This window comes from Eubalaena glacialis, chromosome 2 (genome assembly GCF_028564815.1).
Source record: "Eubalaena glacialis isolate mEubGla1 chromosome 2, mEubGla1.1.hap2.+ XY, whole genome shotgun sequence".
NCBI lineage: Eukaryota > Metazoa > Chordata > Mammalia > Artiodactyla > Balaenidae > Eubalaena > Eubalaena glacialis.
The window spans coordinates 181,626,600-181,645,431 of record NC_083717.1 but is presented as its reverse complement, the minus strand read 5'-3'; the positions used below and the strand labels follow the sequence as shown (position 1 = coordinate 181,645,431).

At 43.7% G+C, this 18,832-nt stretch overlaps 1 protein-coding gene across 6 annotated transcripts in view; it reads right to left on the bottom strand.

Moving 5' to 3' along the window:
• The window catches only part of TDP1 (tyrosyl-DNA phosphodiesterase 1), a 74,503-nt gene extending 56,055 nt beyond the window's left edge, over positions 1 to 18,448 (bottom strand). For all 6 annotated transcript variants that reach the window (XR_009699577.1, XR_009699578.1, XM_061182804.1 and 3 more), the window contains exons 1-6: positions 18,385 to 18,448; positions 13,151 to 13,707; positions 9,751 to 9,794; positions 8,464 to 8,519; positions 6,094 to 6,190; positions 1,210 to 1,244 (exon numbers count right to left, since the gene is read on the bottom strand). Coding sequence is in view for 4 of the 6 variants with exons in the window: in XM_061182804.1 (XP_061038787.1) it covers positions 1,210 to 1,244; positions 6,094 to 6,190; positions 8,464 to 8,519; positions 9,751 to 9,794; positions 13,151 to 13,697 (779 nt within the window). In the remaining 2 variants the exon portion in view is untranslated. The remainder of the gene's footprint in view (positions 1 to 1,209; positions 1,245 to 6,093; positions 6,191 to 8,463; positions 8,520 to 9,750; positions 9,795 to 13,150; positions 13,708 to 18,384) is intronic.
• Positions 18,449 to 18,832: the final 384 nt, after the last annotated feature.

Below are 18,832 nucleotides of genomic sequence, written 5' to 3'. Positions count from 1 at the left end.
TAAGATGCTGACTCAGCCTATTCAGTGCTATTTTGTATCCTTTGCTGAAATTAGCATTCTGTGAGCTCTGTGCCTGATACTCCAGCTAGGTAGGTGCTTGAGGTCACTCTCAACAACCCTCCATTACACTAAAGTTACCAATTAGGGGTGGTTGGTAAATGCAGCAACATTTACACAAGAGCACCTAAAACCAGATAATGTATGCTTGATAGGTATCCTTTCACAAAGTGGCTCAGTGCTTTCTGCTCTGGTTCCTTTCTGGAGACAGACTGGCAAAATATAGCTTTAAGCTTACAAAGAGAATGATGAACATATGCCCTCGTTTTTGGCGTAATATCAGGAAAACAGTGGTCACTGCAAGACTCGGGGCAAACACTTCCTCCCATGAGATTCCTTGTTGCCTTAGGGACAGATACCCAAAGGGACATGCCTGAAGCAGCAGGCTACCTGTTTCCACTGCTGGTCTAGAAGAAAGATAAGGCTTTGTCACACTCTTTTGAGTGTGACGTATTTCTAGAGAAATATGATTTACAAAAATACTGAAATCGAGGCAACCATGCCTTATTCTTTTCTCAGCTAGAGAACAATTACGTAAAAGGGCTCCATAAAACAGTAAGACTCAAATAAAACGGGAGTCAAGCTGATATGTATCAAGTAGGAAGTAAGAGAAAAGTTTCTCCTGTCTGTCGTTTGCAATGTCTCAGAAATTATCCTAAGAGAATTTTCTGAGATGTCTTGAAGCAGGGACAGGTACCAGCCTCTCAAGATGACAACTTCTTGTGAAACAGTTTTTCTTTCAATCACAGCACAGAGTTGACCCAACAATATTCTATTTGATGCAACTCAGAATCTTATAAAATTCACAAGACCTTCTTTAAAGTAGTGGAATCCATAGGCATGTGACTACCCCACGTACAGTCATGCGTAACCGCGGACCACAATCTATCCCCCTCAGTCGGCTATAATGAACGCCCTCAAGAGAAAGCAGAAACTGCATCATAGATTCAGACTTTAATGTCCAGAGCCAGAATCCTGGTACTTGGTCTTAAGGCTGTTCAGAAACAACTCCTTTTCCTCTGCTTCCTAATTGATAGCTTTTCCCCCAGCAAAATCATCACATGTGAGTCCCTCTAAGGGCGACTTCTGAAGAGCATCCTTTGATCTATTAAACTCATATCCTCCCTCCCCCATTTCATAAAAATTGCTTACGTGTGGTGTGTTCCAAATGCAATATCCAACTTTGCCTAGGATAAAAAAGAGGTCAAGTTACTTGTTTTTTAAAAACTCAATAATACCCCTATCTATTGAAAATTAAATTAGAAAAGATTCAGGTCAACTTTTTTTTGCTTTTAAAGTTTTTACTGCCCTCTAGTGGACAAGCCCTTGATCGCCAAAACAGCTTTTATTTTTAAATTTTTTTTAAACATTTTTATTGGAGTATAATTGCTTTACAATGGTGTGTTAGTTTCTGCTTTATAACAAAGTGAATCAGTTATACATATACATATATCCCCATATCTCTTCCCTCTTGCGTCTCCCTCCCTCCCACCCTCCCTATCCCATCCTTCTAGCTGGTCACAAGCACCGAGCTGATCTCCCTGTGCTATGTGACTGCTTCCCACTAGCTAGCTATTTTACATTTGGTAGTGTATATATGTCCATGCCACCCTCTCATTTTGTCCCAGCTTACCCTTCCCCCTCCCCGTGTCCTCAAGTCCATTCTCTAGTAGGTCTGCGTCTTTATTCCCGTCTTGCCCCTAGGTTCTTCATGACCTTTGTTTTTTTTTTTTTTAGATTCCATATATATGTGTTAGCATACGGTATTTGTTTTTCTCTATCTGACTTACTTCACTCTGTAAGACAGACTCTAGGTCCATCCACCTCACTACAAATAACTCAGTTTCGTTTCTTTTTATGGTTGAGTAATATTCCATTGTATATATGTGCCACATCTTCTTTATCCATTCATCTGTCGATGGACTTAGGTTGCTTCCACGTCCTGGCTATTGTAAATAGAGCCGCAATGAACACTGTGGTACATGACTCTTTTTGAATTATGGTTTTCTCAGGGTGTATGTCCAGCAGTGGGATTGCTGGGTCATATGGTAGTTCTATTTTTAGTTTTTTAAGGAACCTCCATACTGTTCTCCATAGTGGCTGTATCAATTTACATTCCCACCAACAGTGTATGGGGGTTCCCTTTTCTCTACACCCTCTCCAGCATTTATTGTTTGTAGATTCAAAACAGCTTTTAGAATGGCATCCAGTGAGGTTCATTTTTTAAAAAACAACTTCTTTTTTGTTACCCAGAATGATTCAATACATATTGCATTTTTAATTACAGTAATTAGAAGTGAGAAGCCTAATTTCTTTAGATGCCAGAAAACTAGTAAAAACAAATGAGACTCTATGCAACGTTTTAAAATTAGATATTTGGCTTATACAGAAATACACACAAAAAGTTTTCAAAGCATATTTAAAAGAAACATTGAAAGTGGTGGCAGTATTGAGACATTATGATGTTAAAAGTTTTCTCACATTTATAACATAGACGATGCTGAAAATAAATACATTGAATCCATTTTTCATTTTTTAAAATGATACCTTTACAAACAAATGGGGGGGGGGGGTAGGTGGGGAAGTAAAACATTTTATCTCACATCCAGTATAGCAAGACCTTGGTTAGGCCTCAAGATGAAAAAGTTAAAATAAATAGAGATGTCAAGAATAGCTTACCAGCTAGGAATTCTGTGTATGGACACAAATCCTATCTTCACAACTATGTATGACTTCGGAAAATACTTGAATCTCTATGCCTCATCTTTCTACTCTTTGAAATGAGGGTACTGTTAGGAGATTCAGGGAGTTGTTAGGAATAAATGAGAAAAGTACACATAAAATGCTTAGCAAAAGGAGCTGCACGGGGTAAGCACTCTACAAATGGAAGCAAGTGCTATTAAAATCAAAGCGCCCCCCTGCCCACTCTCTACAGGTGGGCCTGTCTGCTGGGGGCAGCAATGGGCACCTGGAATACACAGGTGAGGATGACATAGCCCCTGTCTTGGGGATGCTCACGGACAGGTGGCCAAGTTCACTACCCTTGTAAACTCAGTGTTCGGGCTGCTCAAAGACTGGCACGCGTTTGTGTGGTCTGGCCACAGAAGAGTGAGCAGGAAAGTGCATTTCATGTCTTTTTTTAAAAAAAAATTAACGCAATGTTGTGTTAGTTTCAGGTGTACAGCAAAGTGATTCAGTTATATTGATGCATATATATCTCTATTCTTTTTCAGATTCTTTTCCCTTATAGGTTACTACAAAATACTGAGTATAGTTCCCTGTGCCATACAGTAGTTCCTTGTTGGTTATCTATTTTATATATAGTAGTGTGTATATGTTAATCCCAGTATTTCACGTCTTTAAATTACAAAATTGGAATGAAGACTGCCACTCTGTAAATTGATATTTAGCTCAGAAAAAGCAGTGGTCAAAAAACCTGGCTTCTGAGTTTAGTTTTGCGATCTGTTGTGTGCTTTTGGGCAAGTCTAAGCACAAAAGCAAGGATGATAATAATTTCAACAGATAATATCTAATAGGTGCTTCTTTTTGGCAAATGCACCAAATTCTTTGCCCAATAACCCTATGAGATACAGTATTAGTAATTCATTTTAAAGATGAAGAAGTGAGGCTTTAAGTGGTTAAGTGATGGGCCCAGAATGACACAGCTAGCAGGTAGAGAGCTGGGACAGAACCCAGGAAGTCTGAACCTGGACCACCAGGTGTGCAAAATGGGAAGAGTGTCAGCATCCACTTATTGTTTGACTTAACGTGACCCAGCTTAGTCAAATGACACTATGTTGCTAAAAAAAATTCAAAAATTCATTTTAAAGACAAGATATAAAGGTATTTCAGTAAGTCAGGATGGGGCAATCACCATGTCCCTCAGACTAGAGCTGGGAGCTTACCGAGGCTCTTCACAGGAGGTCTGGAAGACAGGGCTCGTTACACCCTCTAGTGGCTGGCCTGAAGCACGCCACTAGGCCTGCCACCACCTCTCCTAAACTTTTCAGTACATTTGAAAAACACTTTGTATTTCCATTGATTTTATCGCTGGTTTTCAGGATTCCTGTGTTATTTTATTTTCTGCCCACTATTAGTCTGATAAGTGCTACCCTACTGCAGTTTAACCTCTTCTGTCTTTGGAAACAAATGCAAAACAAGGGGATTTTAGGCAACTGCTAAGCAAAGGCATATCTTGTGTAGAAGGTGAGCTGCAAACAGGATGGGTAAAGAGATGGAATAATTTAAAACTCCAACTACATAAAGTACAGTGAGTTACATCACAGGAAAAATGTTGTGAGACGGGTTTAAAATTGATCAGGTTGAGATTTCTCACTGTTTTAATCTTTAAAAAAATACACATACACACATAGATAATATTCTATAGCTAGAAGAAGTGATAAAACGTGAGTTGGAATTCTTTTACCTTGTATGGATGGAGGAAAAAGGACATTAGAAGGAAAACGGAAAAGAAAAATAATTAGGTTCTATGTAGTTCACTCTTGTCTCTGTACTCCAAGAGCAGAAATCCTGAGCCGATTTCACTAAGCTATTGGCCAGGAGAGAAAAGGGCCATGAAAGAATCATTCATCAAGCTGCTCATGAATGGACTGACCAACTTGCTCAAATAGGAAAAGGTGAATATTACACCAGCCACTTCAGAACCACCACAGGAAGGAAATCATAAATGTAAACATTTTCTGAATTCCACGCTACCCCCTTGCCTCCCCTCCCCGCCCAGTTTGCCTGCTTCTTACACAAAATGCCACACATAAAAAGATCCTTTCTGACATGGAGTCTAAAACAATGAGTCCTAAGGAAACTCCAAGACTCATTGGTCACACTGTATTTCCATGAACTGACTGGAAAGTATCAGGACAAAATTATGGGAATATATAAAGAAACAGCCTTTTCTTTGTCTCTTCTCTGCTTTGGTCCCAGCAAACCAAGCCTGTTATGAGACCACTTAATGCCCCTCATCGGACTAGGACCACACGCAGCATACAACTCGCAAGGTAGTTTTCTAACAGGTCTGCTTCTGATCTATGGGTCTCTCCAGTATTGAGTGATTCTTGTGCAAAAGAACTAAGGGCTATGGGTGAAATGTCAATGGCAGCTAATATAAGTTGGATAAGTTGTCACAATAAAAACTACCAGTTTTAAGCTGCCTTCAGAGAAAGGAAATGCCACTGAATTGAATCCAAAAAACCTGCTCAATAATGCTGAAACCTCCATTTCCACAGGAACGTGGACAAAATAGATACAACCAGAGGGCTGGCAGGTTGGGGAAAGATAGGGAACCCTTGATATACCAGGTACAAATGAAGAAAGTGAACGTTTAAACCTGAACGAGAAAACTAGGGGGACAAAATAGATGACTTCAGATACGAGAATCACTGACACGTGCAAGGAGGAGATTTAGTCTATGTGGCTCCAGAGAGGGAAAATTAGGACCAACGTAGAAGGCAGAGGAAGAAGGTTGTGTGTGTCAACCTGGCTAGGCCATAGCACCCAGATATTTGGTCAGATGTTGCCGTGAAGGTATTTTCTGAGGAGATTAACATTTCAATCAGTGGACTTCGAGTAAAGGAGATTATCCTCCAGAATGTTTGTGAGCCTCAGTCAGTCTGTTGAAAAGTGGAAAAGAAATTAAAAAAAGACTGATTCCCTGCAGGAAGAGGGAATGAGTCTCCAGTCGGTCTTTGGCCTCAAACTGCAACATCAGTGCTTCTTGGGGTCTCCAGACACACACACACAGACACACACACACACACCCCCTTATTGGTTCTGTTTCTCTGGAGAACCCTGACTAATTACAGAGATATCAGGTTAACATAAAGGAAAATCTTTCAACCAGAGGGCTACCCACAAATAGGATGAGCTACCTCAGGAAGCGTTTAAGCCAAGGCTGGACAGATGTCTGTTGGTGATGCTGGAGAGAGGATTCCTGCATTAGGTGGGTGGATAGACTCAAGGTCTCAATTTCCTTCCAACTCTCACACTAAGCATGATCTCGAAGGGCAATGAGTAGCTTACCTGGCAGAGGGCAATGTTTTCATAAGGCTTTGCCTGGGCATGTAGGTGAGCCTTTGCTTCGCGTTTGTCGCCATGCACGAGCAGGATTGGTTTCTTCCTGAAAAAGAGATCAGGAGTATTTAAAATCCATCATTCATGAAGCTGAACTGGCGCCCTGTTAAGGGTCGCTGACCACCGACATCTGCTTCTGGCCTGTGTGGTGACTGACTACGGGGCCAGCGCAGGATAGTGACCGATTAACCTTCGGTAACTGGTTACCTTTATAATGGAGCCCCGTGGCCTGAGCCTGAAGCTCTGCTGTGACCTGGAGGGGTTGAGACTCAAGAAAGTCCTCGAGTAATTATCTTCTTTGGTCCAAAAGGGCACATCCTCAGCTCTGTGGTAATATGTTTAAATTCAGATAGACTAAAAGATATACAATCATTGTTGTCTAGTATGATGCTCTTTTCTTTCCCTTCTCTTGGCCCAAACAATAGACCACTTCCTCACTAGCTGTATGTTAAACCCCTACTGTGAGCAAGGTCCTGCACCAGATGCCCAGAATACAAGTGAAGGGGCCCAGGCCCACAGCATGTAGTTTCACTGATAGGTGGTGATATTTCAATGAAATAGAGCCCAATGCACATTGAAAATGCCCTATTTTTAAATTCAAAAGGACAATATAAAAACATTCTACAGGAATAGATTAAAAAGGCTTTTAAAGGAACCATGATCTACTCTGGTTAATTCAAAGCGAGATAATCCTTAGAAATCAATATATCTTTATAAGCTCTCCCAACAGAACAAAAATTGGATTTTTCTCCAACAAGCTATCAAGCAAGATGAACAACTTCCACAATTACCAATCACATGCAGAATGATTCTCTGCCACACATGAAGGGACAACACTCAACTAAAAAGAAACAGGACAGAAAACGCACGTCCAGGACTGATCCCTAACCCCTAAGCCCGATAGCTTTATTCTAACATGTTAGGTAAAATAAAACTAAGAAACACACCTTCCCGGTTTGTTTCTATTTGGAAAAAATTTTCTATTTTACAACTAGAAACACAGTACAGAGAATAAAGTAAGAGATAATCATGCATCTGTTACCTAGAAACAATTCCTGTTACCAGATTATCAGGTCTTTTTAAAAAATAAAAGATTAAACATTATTGACAGAAGCTGAAGTCCTCATTAATTACTTCAGATTTACTGGTGTTCTAAAAACTATCACAAAAAGGCAGTGTGATGGTTAATTTTGTGTGTCAACTTCATTGGGCCAAGGGTGTCCAGATAAAACATTATTTCTGGGTGTGTCTGTGAGGGTGCTTGCGGAGGAGATGACCATTTGAATCGGTGGCTCAACAAAGCAGATCGCCCTCCCTAATGTGGGTGGGCATCATCCAATACTTTGAATAGCTTGGTGAAATTATTTTCTCTCTTGTTTAAGCCACTGTTATTTCTACTTTTCTGTTACATGCAGCTAAAACTAATCTTACGTGTTACAGGTCAAATATGAGCCCCTGAGTGCCAAAGCTGCTTGGGAAATTTCAACAGTATTTTATCTATTATTATTATTTTTGGCTGTGCCTCGTGGCTTGCAGGATCTTAGTTCCCCAACCAGGGATTGAACCTGGGCCACAGCAATGAAAGCACCGAGTACTAACCACTGGACTGCCAGGGAACTCCCAGCATTTTATCTATTATTAATAATGAAGGTTCCCACAATCTGATGTGCTAAATGCACCATGGACTTTGAGGACCCTGACAGCCATTTTCCTGCATGTGTATTCCTCCACCTTACTTGCTGTTATGGGATTCTGCCACGTCAATGTGTTAGAAATGGGACAGGTGGCATGTCACCATGGGATGCCATATTTATTTGGTTTGCACTGCCTAGTATGAGGCAGACAGACTGAAAACCCATCACTTCCATAATCTGGGTAAGGGAAGGCCCTATGACCCCTGCATTAACTCCTAAGCTACATGAAAAATCACCTGTGAAACAAGAGAGTCTCAAAAAAAGAACAGCATTGATGTGCCCAGTGAAGCATGGCACGCTTATAGGTTGAGAACGCAGGTGGCAGTGACCTTTTCCTTCATATTAACATTGGACCTAAAATTCTTTTATTTGGGTTGAAATTTGTCCTAATCTACTTCTGGACAGAACAGAAGGACACGCTAAAATCTGTATTAGGAAGGCTTGTGATTAGTTAGTATATATCAAAAAATGCTGTTTTCCCAGTATAACTTAACGTTTTTATGATTTCAATAGTTCCAAAAGAAATATTCAAAGAAGATGCATGGCAGCTGCCTGAGAAACACAAATCGTGTGTTTTAAGGCTGCATTACAGTTAGGACGTCATCCATCACTCTGTGGAACTCACCTGAACTCTGGTGGATACTGTTTTATGAGCCAGTCCACATCAAAGCAGTAGTTAAACTGGATGGGGGGAAGAAAAGAAGTCACAGGCAATTCAGAAAAGCAGTCTATAAGGAGAAGTGCTTGGTTATTGAATTCAAAGAAACTCTAATGATGAACTACATATATTATGTATGAATGTGCACAATTTGCTACAATACTCATAAACAAACCTAAAATACATGTTGAAGGGAATACACCATTCAAAGGTTCTGAATTAGTGCAGGGAGTGCCTGAGAAAACAGAAAATTACCTCTGCATGCTCTGGCAGCATTTGTATTTGTAAATTGAGTCTTTTTACATTATTTCTAAGAGTCCTCTAATTAATGGGGCTTATTAATTTATCCCTTTCCCCCTAGATGATTATAAAAAGGACTTCTGGAAAAGAACATTTCCTTTCAGCCTAACTTATGAGCTAGCTTTGTAAACAGGCATCTGTGACTGGACATTCAAAGGTTCTGAATTAGTGCAGGAGTGCCTGAGAAAACAGAAAATTACCTAGGCTTATGACAATTACATCTTGATTACAGGTTCTGGACTAGACTTACCCACGGGGGTCCTCCCCAGGCCTGGGTAATCCCCGGACCTCCTCCTGGACATACTGACTCAATCTAGCCAGGAGAACACACACAAATTCCCCCCACGTTCCACCTGGAGACCAGGATTCCCGCCGCCAAGCAGAACATGCAGCACACAGAAAGCTTTGCCTTCTTGAGGCACAAGACCTTGTTCTATTTGCTGGAGAGCCTGGCACATTAAGGTGATTTATCAACGCAAAGGGACCAGCTCTGTCAGGCAGGAGAGCTGCCAATCAAACACGTCAATCAAACATGCAGACGTACCCACATCCATAACTTCTACTCACTTCTCTCTGGAGGGTGTAGGAAATTTCTCATTTCCTTCTCTAAATCAAATCAAACTTGACATGGCCTTCACCTCTCTACCCACACTCCCAGGGAGTTGCCCCAGAGTCCTGTGAGATTATTAGTGTCCCAAAGAGAAGTCCCTCAGGTTGGAATTTCCAGAGTGACTTCCTGGCCAGTCCTTATGGCCCAATCGAGAGAGTCAGAAGCCCCAGTGATCGTGCATCCACGTTCCAGGCTGACGGATCCCACAGCTGCGGCGTCTGCTGCCAGCCTCCAGGTGAGTGCCACCCCAGGGACCCTGCACAGGACGGGCCCACAGGTACCCCTGCTCACCTTCTTACAGAGCTATTTGCCCCTTCCATCCAAAGAAAAAACTGTAAACTCACCTGAGCTGAAGAAACAAGTGTCCCAAATAGAGGAGATAAAATATCTGGGGAGACAAAACATTTATATCTAATTCATATTTTTGATAAAGACTACCTAGTAATAATAATCACAACTGACTTATTAAATAGTCACTGACGAGAATTTGGCTTAGAAAATGATGCACTGAAAAGGTACTACAAGGCTAGACTCCAATGTTCCATAAAATTCAAGAGAAAATTTCCCTGGGTTATTTAATAATACTTATTATGTATCAGTATTATTTAACCAAACATAATGGAAAATCAAGATCTACAACTTCAGTACTGGATGACTGGGCAATTTTACAAACTGCCAATAAGGACAATAATAACGATGCGTGTCCTTCCTCTTTCCAGATCTCTTAATTTTTTACCTCCTTCAAGTACTCATTGAAGTCTCTCGCCAGGAAACCTCCCCAGTCTGGGACTAGCAAGACAGCTCTCTGGAGCCTGAGGGCTCTTACTTCCCGTGGAGGGAGGGCAGAGGCCCCCCGCAGCTCCAAGCTCATATTTCTAGCACCCAGGTCATCTCTAAGGAGGGCCCACCTTGCACCCACTCAGGCTTTACTTCAGAGAAAACAGAAAGCCACGTCTCTACACCCTGAGAGGAAGCACACAACCCTCATCGCCACCACCGATTGTAACAGCCTCACTTGGACAGGACCCTTCGGGTGCCAGGCCCTGTTCCTGGTACTTTCTACGTGTTAACTCTCACTCCTTGCAGCCATCTTCTGTCCGTGGGGGTCTGTCGTTCCCATGTTGTAGATGGGGAGTCTCTCCTTAGGGGTCCGCGCGTGGCAACACAGCTGGGGACAGGCAGGGTCGGGACGTGAACACAGACAGTCTGGCTCCAGCACTTCTGCTCTAACCACCAAGCCAACCCTGAGGGTTCAGACTGGGCTCGTTCACTTATTTGACCCATATTTATTGAGTGCCTCCTGTCTTCCAGACATGGAGATAAATGCCAGAGTACAAAGATTTTAAAAGAATGAAAAAGTCCTCTAAGGACGCTCCTACCTTAAAGGGAGAGTTGCACAATCGAGAGAGAAACGGCAACGTGGTGCCCCCATTTTGCCCCCACTGCCGCTCCTCTTTCTAACCTTTCTAAATTGTATCCATTTTTCAAGGCCCATCTGAGGCCCCTCTTCCTCCATGAGATCTTCTAAACAACCTACAATTATGGCCTTTGCTGGAGTGGTACACCAAACGCTTAACAGCGTGCATTCTGATGCTGGAATGCCTGGATTCAAATCCCAGTTCTACCATCTACCAGCTCTATGAACTTGGGCAGGTTACTTAACTTCTCTGCAGATCGGTCACCTATCCGAGGAGGACAACTGTAACATCTACTCATAAGGCTGTTTCGAGGATTAAAGGAGATAATCTCTATAAAAGCTCCTATCACGTTACCTCTCCTTCTTCCATATCTTGGTGCTAATAGCCAGTCTTTATCACTTTATTATATACAGCAAAACCTTGCATAGTTCTCTATTTCCTGTTTCAATCTCTCTCAAATAAAATGAAACACTGAGATCTACCTTGTATTTCTGCAAAGCACCTAGACATTTGCAAAAAGGAAAAACAAACATCTTGTAGAATCAAACTCTTTATAGTATGGAATTAAATATACCAATATTTATACATCACATAAGATGTAATTATACATTGGATATATAATTAAAACACTATTAACAGTGAACACAATCTATTCTTGAATGTGGGCAAGAAAGGTAATGTGAAATAAGGGTGACAACGTTTATTTTGTGTATCTGCCATGTGAATATACTGTGCCGGGCACTTCATGTGTTATCTCCCTTTTTTCTGATTCCCCAGTTTAAAGGTGAGTGAACTGAAATTTTGAAGAATGTTAGGTCCTTTGTTAATTACCAACACAGCAAGCAGGTGGTGAGGCTGGGATTCAGGTCCTGTGTCTGGGATTCTAGGGGCCCTGCCGTTCTCTCAAAGGAAACCCTTGTTTCCTCTCTGCAGGCAAAGCTTTTGACACCAAGTGCAGCAGGAGGGCGGGAGCGTTCCCACACAGACCGATCCTCCACGGACACCAGCTGCGCGTCCTACAACTGAATTCAATTCTGACACCATCCACCCGGAGGTGGCATCAGACCCCACAGGACGGCCCCCACCTCAGATGCCAGTCACAGGCCCGGATCCCCTGTGCTTCTGACCGACCGGCTATAAATTGGGGGTTGCCACCATCCCCTCCGCGGGCTCGATAATTTGCTGCAAGGCCTCACAGAACTCAGAAAAGCACTTTCCTCGCTAGATTACCAGCTTATTACAAAAGGATACAACTCAGGAACAGCCAGATGAAGAGATGCACGGGGCGAGGTAGGGGGCACGGGGGGCGGCCGTGCCCTCTGCAGGTGCGTCATGGCCCGGCACTTCCTCATCGGCACCAACCTGGAGGCTCTGTGAACCCTTCCGGTGAGGGGTCTTTTACAGAGGCTTCATTACACAGGCAAGACTGACTAAATCAGTGGCCCTCAGCGGTGAACTTGACCTCCAGCCCCTCTGCCCTCCCCGGAGGTGGAGGTTAGGGCTGAAAGTTCCAGCTTTAATCACCAGGTTGGTTCCCCAGGCAACCAGCACCCCCCTTCCTAGGGGCTTTCCGAAAGTCATCGCATTAACATACACTCCACTCTGGTGTGGCTGAAAGGGGCTTGTTAGGAATAACAAAAGATGCTCCTTTCACCTTTCATTACCTTGGAGCTATTTCAGGAACCTGGGACAAAAGCCAAAACCAAACCCCAACTATAACCGGAGTGAAGACCAAATATCTGTATACATCACAATATCACACAGATACTCCCTGGGGACTAACCACAGCAACCAAAAATCAGGGCACTCTTGTTTTGCTTCTGCGCCGGGAACCAAAACCAGGCTTTCAAGCAACGGTTCTCAAACTTGACTGGGCTTCTGAAAGGAGACTGCAGGGCCAGGCTCCCAGAGTCTGGCGCTGGGAATCTGAAGAGGAGCCCGAGAATTTGCACGTTCAACAGGCTCCAGGTGGCGCCCACACTGCCGGTCCAGGGACCAGAGAGAACTATTGCTGTCAAGGGCTGGCTACTTGGTTAATTAAGTGTCAGCGACCAAGTTTAACCTTTAAAGTACAAGTTAAGTAATTCTAAGCACTGTGCAAGGGGTGCCAGCAGGGTGACCTACAGGGCTCTGGGAGACACCCGCTGGCTTCCTGACCTAAGCAAACAGTTTGCTGTCCAACGAATGCATCTGCCTGTCAAAATGGGTTTTTTTTACCCCCCTGAGAGAAGTTCAGAGGGTTCTTAGAGATCCCTTCTAGGCTGCCCTCCTGTTTTTCGAGGGGGAGCCCCACAAGTGCAGCTCCCGGACCCCCGGCTTCACTCACCCCTGATGTGGAGGGCTCCAGAGTTATACTTTGGCTTAATTCCGGAGACTCTAGTGAGGTAAAATTGGAAGGGGTTCCCTTTTTCAAGCATGTCCCAGATGTCCTGGCCTTCCCCTGACGTTTCAAGCCCGTGGCCGGCCGAGGGGCTGTGATGCCCAGCTCCCGGGACAGCACCATCTCTGGGAGAAGGGAGGCCTTTCTCCTCTTTGATCCCCGTGTCCTTAGCCCGCTTCTGCTGCGTCTCTGGTGGCAGCTCATCCTCACTGCTGGAGAGATGCCAGCCCAGGTCTTCCTGGGAACCGCCCTTATGCCTTTTGGGAGGTGAAGCTTCTGAAATGGAGTCTGTGTTGCTGAATTTCACGGGTGCGATCTTCCTCCTGTGGGCAGCTTTCCGAGCCTCGGAACAGGTGTACTTTGGCTCACTGGCTGCTCCCTGCTCAGCGTGCGGGAGAAAAGAGGTAGATGGCTCGTCCGGTTTTGGCTTTTCCTCCTCACTTTCATCACTACTGGATATCGTCCACCTCCCATAATTGCCTTCCTGAGACATTATACTTCCTCTGGAAATGAAAGGTGGAAATTTCGTTATTTCCCATCCACCAGGCCACCGGCACACTCATTCTCTTGCTCTCAAATTCTGTGTCCTGAGCTTCTAGGACACATACAGCACACCTGACACTTACCAGATGCCAAGACGTGTCACTAACATCAGCTGCTCTGTAGGTGTTCACGGCACATCACCACAATCTGCCATGAGAACTTGGCAAATAAAGTGATGGCGAAAATCCTGCTTACCTTCTGCTTCTCTCCCTTTGTCTTTCCACCTAGACCTTGTTCTTAAATGCCTGAGGAAATGGAGTTGAGCCAAAGTCCAAAACAAAAATGCCCACTCTTAGCCCTGAAGCTTCCAACAGGTGTTTGGGGTTAAGGTCAGTTTAAGGAATTTCAGGAGTAATTCTGACTATGCTCATATTTATAAGGTCAAATTGGAATTTATCACCTATTCCTCACCCAGGTATGGGAGCCCAAAGGACTTCAGGGACTACTTCTTACTCCCCCAAGATAAGCTACTTACCATAAAGCTTAACAAAATCCTCAAGACAGTATCAAATGATCGATTCTATATATACATTATCTAGGGATGCTTCCATGAGGACCCAACTGACTTAATGATTATCTAATCCTAAATCAAACCATGAAAACCTGCAGAGAAAGAACTTGTACTAAAGCAAAACGTTACTTTGTTTTCTAAACCACAGTTTAACTTCCACTTTCTTGCTCTCAAGAGGAAAACAGATGAAACTTTTGCTTTTCTTACCTACAAAATGTCACCAATTCAAGGGTAAAGGGCTATCTAAGTAGATTTCCCAAATAACTAAAGAACAGTTCCTTAGTGTGATTAAAAACAAAAAACAAAAAAAATACACTTTAGTACAGACCCAGAGGAAAATTACAGGACTCAAGAGTCTGTGCTCAGATTGTGGACAGAGTGTCTACATGTTTGCTCTAGAGCGTAAGCAGGACCTGTTATGAGTGCAGATATAGGACAGACTGCTGCATGACCCCCACTCCTTAAAAAAGGCTAAATTCTGCACTGAAAGACTTGCAAATGAATATACTTTCATGTTTCAAGCTAAAAAGTATATTTTTTTAAGGTATCTATCACTTTGCACAACTTCTCACCTTTTTCAATTAATGACCACGTCAGATAAAGTTTCTCCTGTAAATTACACATTTCAAGAAGCTTTTAAGCAGAGTGCATCTAGACAATAATTTGACTCATTCTTCATGGCCCAGGGTCACTATTAAGCCCACCTGGCATGGACAGTGTTTTGCAGCCACAGCTGTAGGGACCACAGATGGATGGAGACACTTGCTCCTGTAATAGGGGCCCTAGACTCTGTCTAGGTCTTGTTTTCTAAAAGTTCTCTGTCCTTTCCCCCTGTGTTCAGCCCACTTCTAGAGGCTGTTTGAACTCTGACTAGGTTTTTCCCCCTAAATTTCTTCTAATCCGATAAGGGTTAAGACACCAGATAATCAAGCTTGTTGGAACTGTATTGTTACAGTTTACAGGATCTGAGAACCAGGTTTTCCCATGAAAGAGGTTAAGACAGACTTACTACTTAACACCTACTTAAACAGCTCAGTTTTTTGTTTGTTTTGACTGGTTTTTTAAAACTTAAGTTCCCTTAGTGTTCTAGACTCTGGAGACTGCTATCACAATTCACTTTGAAGGAGCCATTTTGTCGGTTAGTTTGCAACTGAAAAATTATTTAAGAACAAAAGAACCATCTTTGGAAAAACTACTCTGCTGTAAGCTCTAGCTTCCATTGAATTCTAAACCAGCTCTAAAGCTAGGCACTGAGTAATAGAATCTTCGACTGAGATTCCTCAGGCTGTTCTCCCTAGATTCCTGCCCCATCCTAAAGCAAAGAGAGGGTCTCAGAGTTTTTAGGTGAAAAAAGGGTTCAGCTCCCAGCCTGAGAAAAGGAGATGTATACAGACCTCTTAGAGGTCACCACCACCCCTCTCCCCAGATCAATTACGTATAAATAAAATGGAATTCAAAAATCCTGAGAACTCTAAAAGGAAAATATTTATTCGTCTTTAGTGACTGTGTGAGTTATTTAGGAGATTTCTAAATTTTTCAGTTTTATCATTATCTACACTTTCTAGAACCACATGTGGGGTGGGGGAAGGGAGGAGGACAGAGAATTCCCTCCAAAAAAGGACAAGTGGGTAAAAAATAAAGCTTTGAAAAAGACATTTCCTAGAGAAAAAAAAAAAAGTTTTTGTCTGCTCTATACATGGTTTAAATTTTGGATCTGCTCACAATCCAAAATGTGCCTGAGATTATTTACCAATTAAAGGCAAAAAAACCTTTGTAATATGCTAATAAAACTGTAACAAATCATTAAGCCTAGCAGGTTACCAGCCTCTCTATGCAGTCAAGGCGCTTAGCCTGTTGAAGGGGAGCTGCTGGTAAACACCAAGATTAACCAGCAACTGATGCTACTTTGGAGGACTGCATCTGGTCTCGGGATCAGAATTTCATTTCTCTCTCACACAGGCCCAGACTCTCTGCATTCTCAGACAGCTTTCATACTCAAGTCATATAGCTTTACAAGGATAGAACCTAAGTGTTTTCCTTCAATTGTTTGTTCACGGTTTGTCTTCCCTGGGCAGTGTCTCGCACAGCACAGGTCTAACGCCACTCTCTGGGTAAGCGGTGACACCAGGATCAGAATTACAACACAGGTGGGCTGACTCTGAGATCTGACATTCAGTGGGTCAGCAAAGTGCAGTATTTCCCAAAGCGGAGGTGACTAGGACCTGACATTAACATTACGTTATGAAAGTACCTCCCTTTCCCATTCCAATCCAATGTCTCAGTTTAATCAAGGAGAAAGCTGTTTGTAGAAATGTCTTTATTCCTGCTTTTGAACAAATAACAGACTTTGGGCTCTTCTGCAGGCAGTAACACTTTGGTTTAACATCAACAGAAGGTATCTTATGGCTCCATTACACTTACAATAACTGAAGTTTACTTCTTAAAGATAGTGTTTATGTAAAAGTGGGTTCAAATGAAAATATTAAGCAAATAGTAGTATAGATGTTAAGAGTGAGACAAAACTGGGGAGGAAGCAACCGACCACATTACTGAAATTTGGCAAACACTGCGTTAAGCTACAATGCCAAGGAGGGTAAAAATCTAAAGAAATTCTACCACCAGATGCCAACTCATAACATTAGAGTGTCTATTAGACACTAAAAAAAAAATTTGTGGATGCAAATGGATACTCCTCTTAAAGCTGCTAGCTCCTCCTCTCCCTCTACCATCCCAGACCCAGCTGGGCTATTTCTTTTACGCTTCCAGCTGACCCTTCTTATACAGCTTGCAGACCATCAGGAGGGCATGGGAGTCAACCTCAACTGAGGCCAGGTGTGGCCAGTAGTGGGCAAATATGACTCCAATTTCAAATCCAGTCATTACTAAGTGGTAAATGTGCACTTAGGCAAGTTACTTAACTGCTGAGCCTCAACTTCCTCCTCTGTAAAATGGGTGTCATACCTACCTCCCAGAGTATGTTCATTCGAAAAATATTTATTGAGCAGCTACTATGTGCCAAGCCCTGGGAATAAGAAATTAACAACATAGAAACAATTTGTCCTAGAAAAGCTTATATTTCAAGGAGAAAGAAACAGACCGACACAAACAAAAATAACCAAAAAAGCCAAGATATCTTTACAGATATTCATTATATTTTACAGGTATGAGAGAGTAACAGGGACGCTCTTACCTTAGACTATCCTGAATTTAACATTTAAGTGAGCTCTGAAGGATGAAAAGGAATCAGCCAAATAAAAGTGGGAGAGGGAAAGAAGAGTATTCCAAGTGAGGGAACCCAACCTGCAAAGACCAGAACAAGGTTGTAGTAACTCCAGAAACAGAAAGACTTGGGTAAGGAAGACAGGTAGGTGGTCCAGGATGAAGGGGGTGGGCAGGACTAAGTTAAAGATCCTGGATTTTATTCTAAGAACAGTAGGCTCCACTGAAAGGGAGTACCTTTTAATAAGCAGGGGAGTACCTTGGCCCGATCTACTTTTTTAAAATATTACGTTCCCTACAACTCTGTATGGAGAATGGTTTGGAGGGAGACAAAAGTCGAAGTGAGGCGGCTCCTGCAGGGACTCTGGTAGCTCATGAAGGCGGTCGGAATGGAGTGAAGTGGGCTGATTCCGGGGTACACTGAGTAAGAAAGGACAGCTGCTAACTCTTCTGTGCGCTCAGATTTACTGGGCATACACTCATTTCACACTCATGACTGTTTCCATTTATGGGGAGACTAAACACAGAGGTTAAGTGCCTGGCACAGAGTAAGCGCCCAACATGCCAGCTAGCACTAACTCTCCAGACCATCTGCCTACTACGTGGAGGAGCCAGAGTAAGAATCCGCGGAGGGGGACCCCTCCAGCAGGACTCTGGTCTCCTCAAGCAGCAGCTGCTCGCGCCAAAGAGGTACTATTACTGGAGGAAGCCGAGGCCCAGAAGAGGACCCTACCTAGTGTCTTTACAAGATGCTCCGCTTCCCTCCGGATCCACCTCCAGCCCCGCGGGGCACTCAAGAATTCGCCGGACGCCGGCTGCCCACGCTCCAGGCCGGAAGGAGCAAAAGCGCAGGCAGCTGCCGAACGCGCACCAGAGGCCCCGGAACCCGCGGCCTCCAAACACTCACCTGCAGCCCCCAGAACGCGCAGCCGCCTGGGATCCAGCCCCTGCGCCGCCACTCGCGCCTGCGCGCGCTTCAAATGCTCCAGGCCGCGGCGCCCGCAGAGTGGCCCTGCCCCTTCCCCTTCCGGGATGCCCGCAGCTGGGTCCTAAAGCCCTCCGGGTCATGAGGGGCTGAGGGGGCACTCCCGCAGGAAGGGGCGGAGGGAAGACCTCGGCGCGTCTCCTAAAAGAGGGAGAGAGGAAAAGAAATTTCCCTCATTTCTCCCGTAGTTAATTAGCAAAACTCATCCCCTTTGCAGAGGTTCTCATAGCTTCAGAATCCCGGAGCTCGAGGTGTGTGTGTGGCGGGGGGGGGGGGGGGGTAGGGGAGGGAGGGGGGTATTTTAAAGGCAGAGACAGGATCACCTGAGAGGTTCGAGGAAGCTGAGGGCTGAGACCGGTGTCCCGGGAGG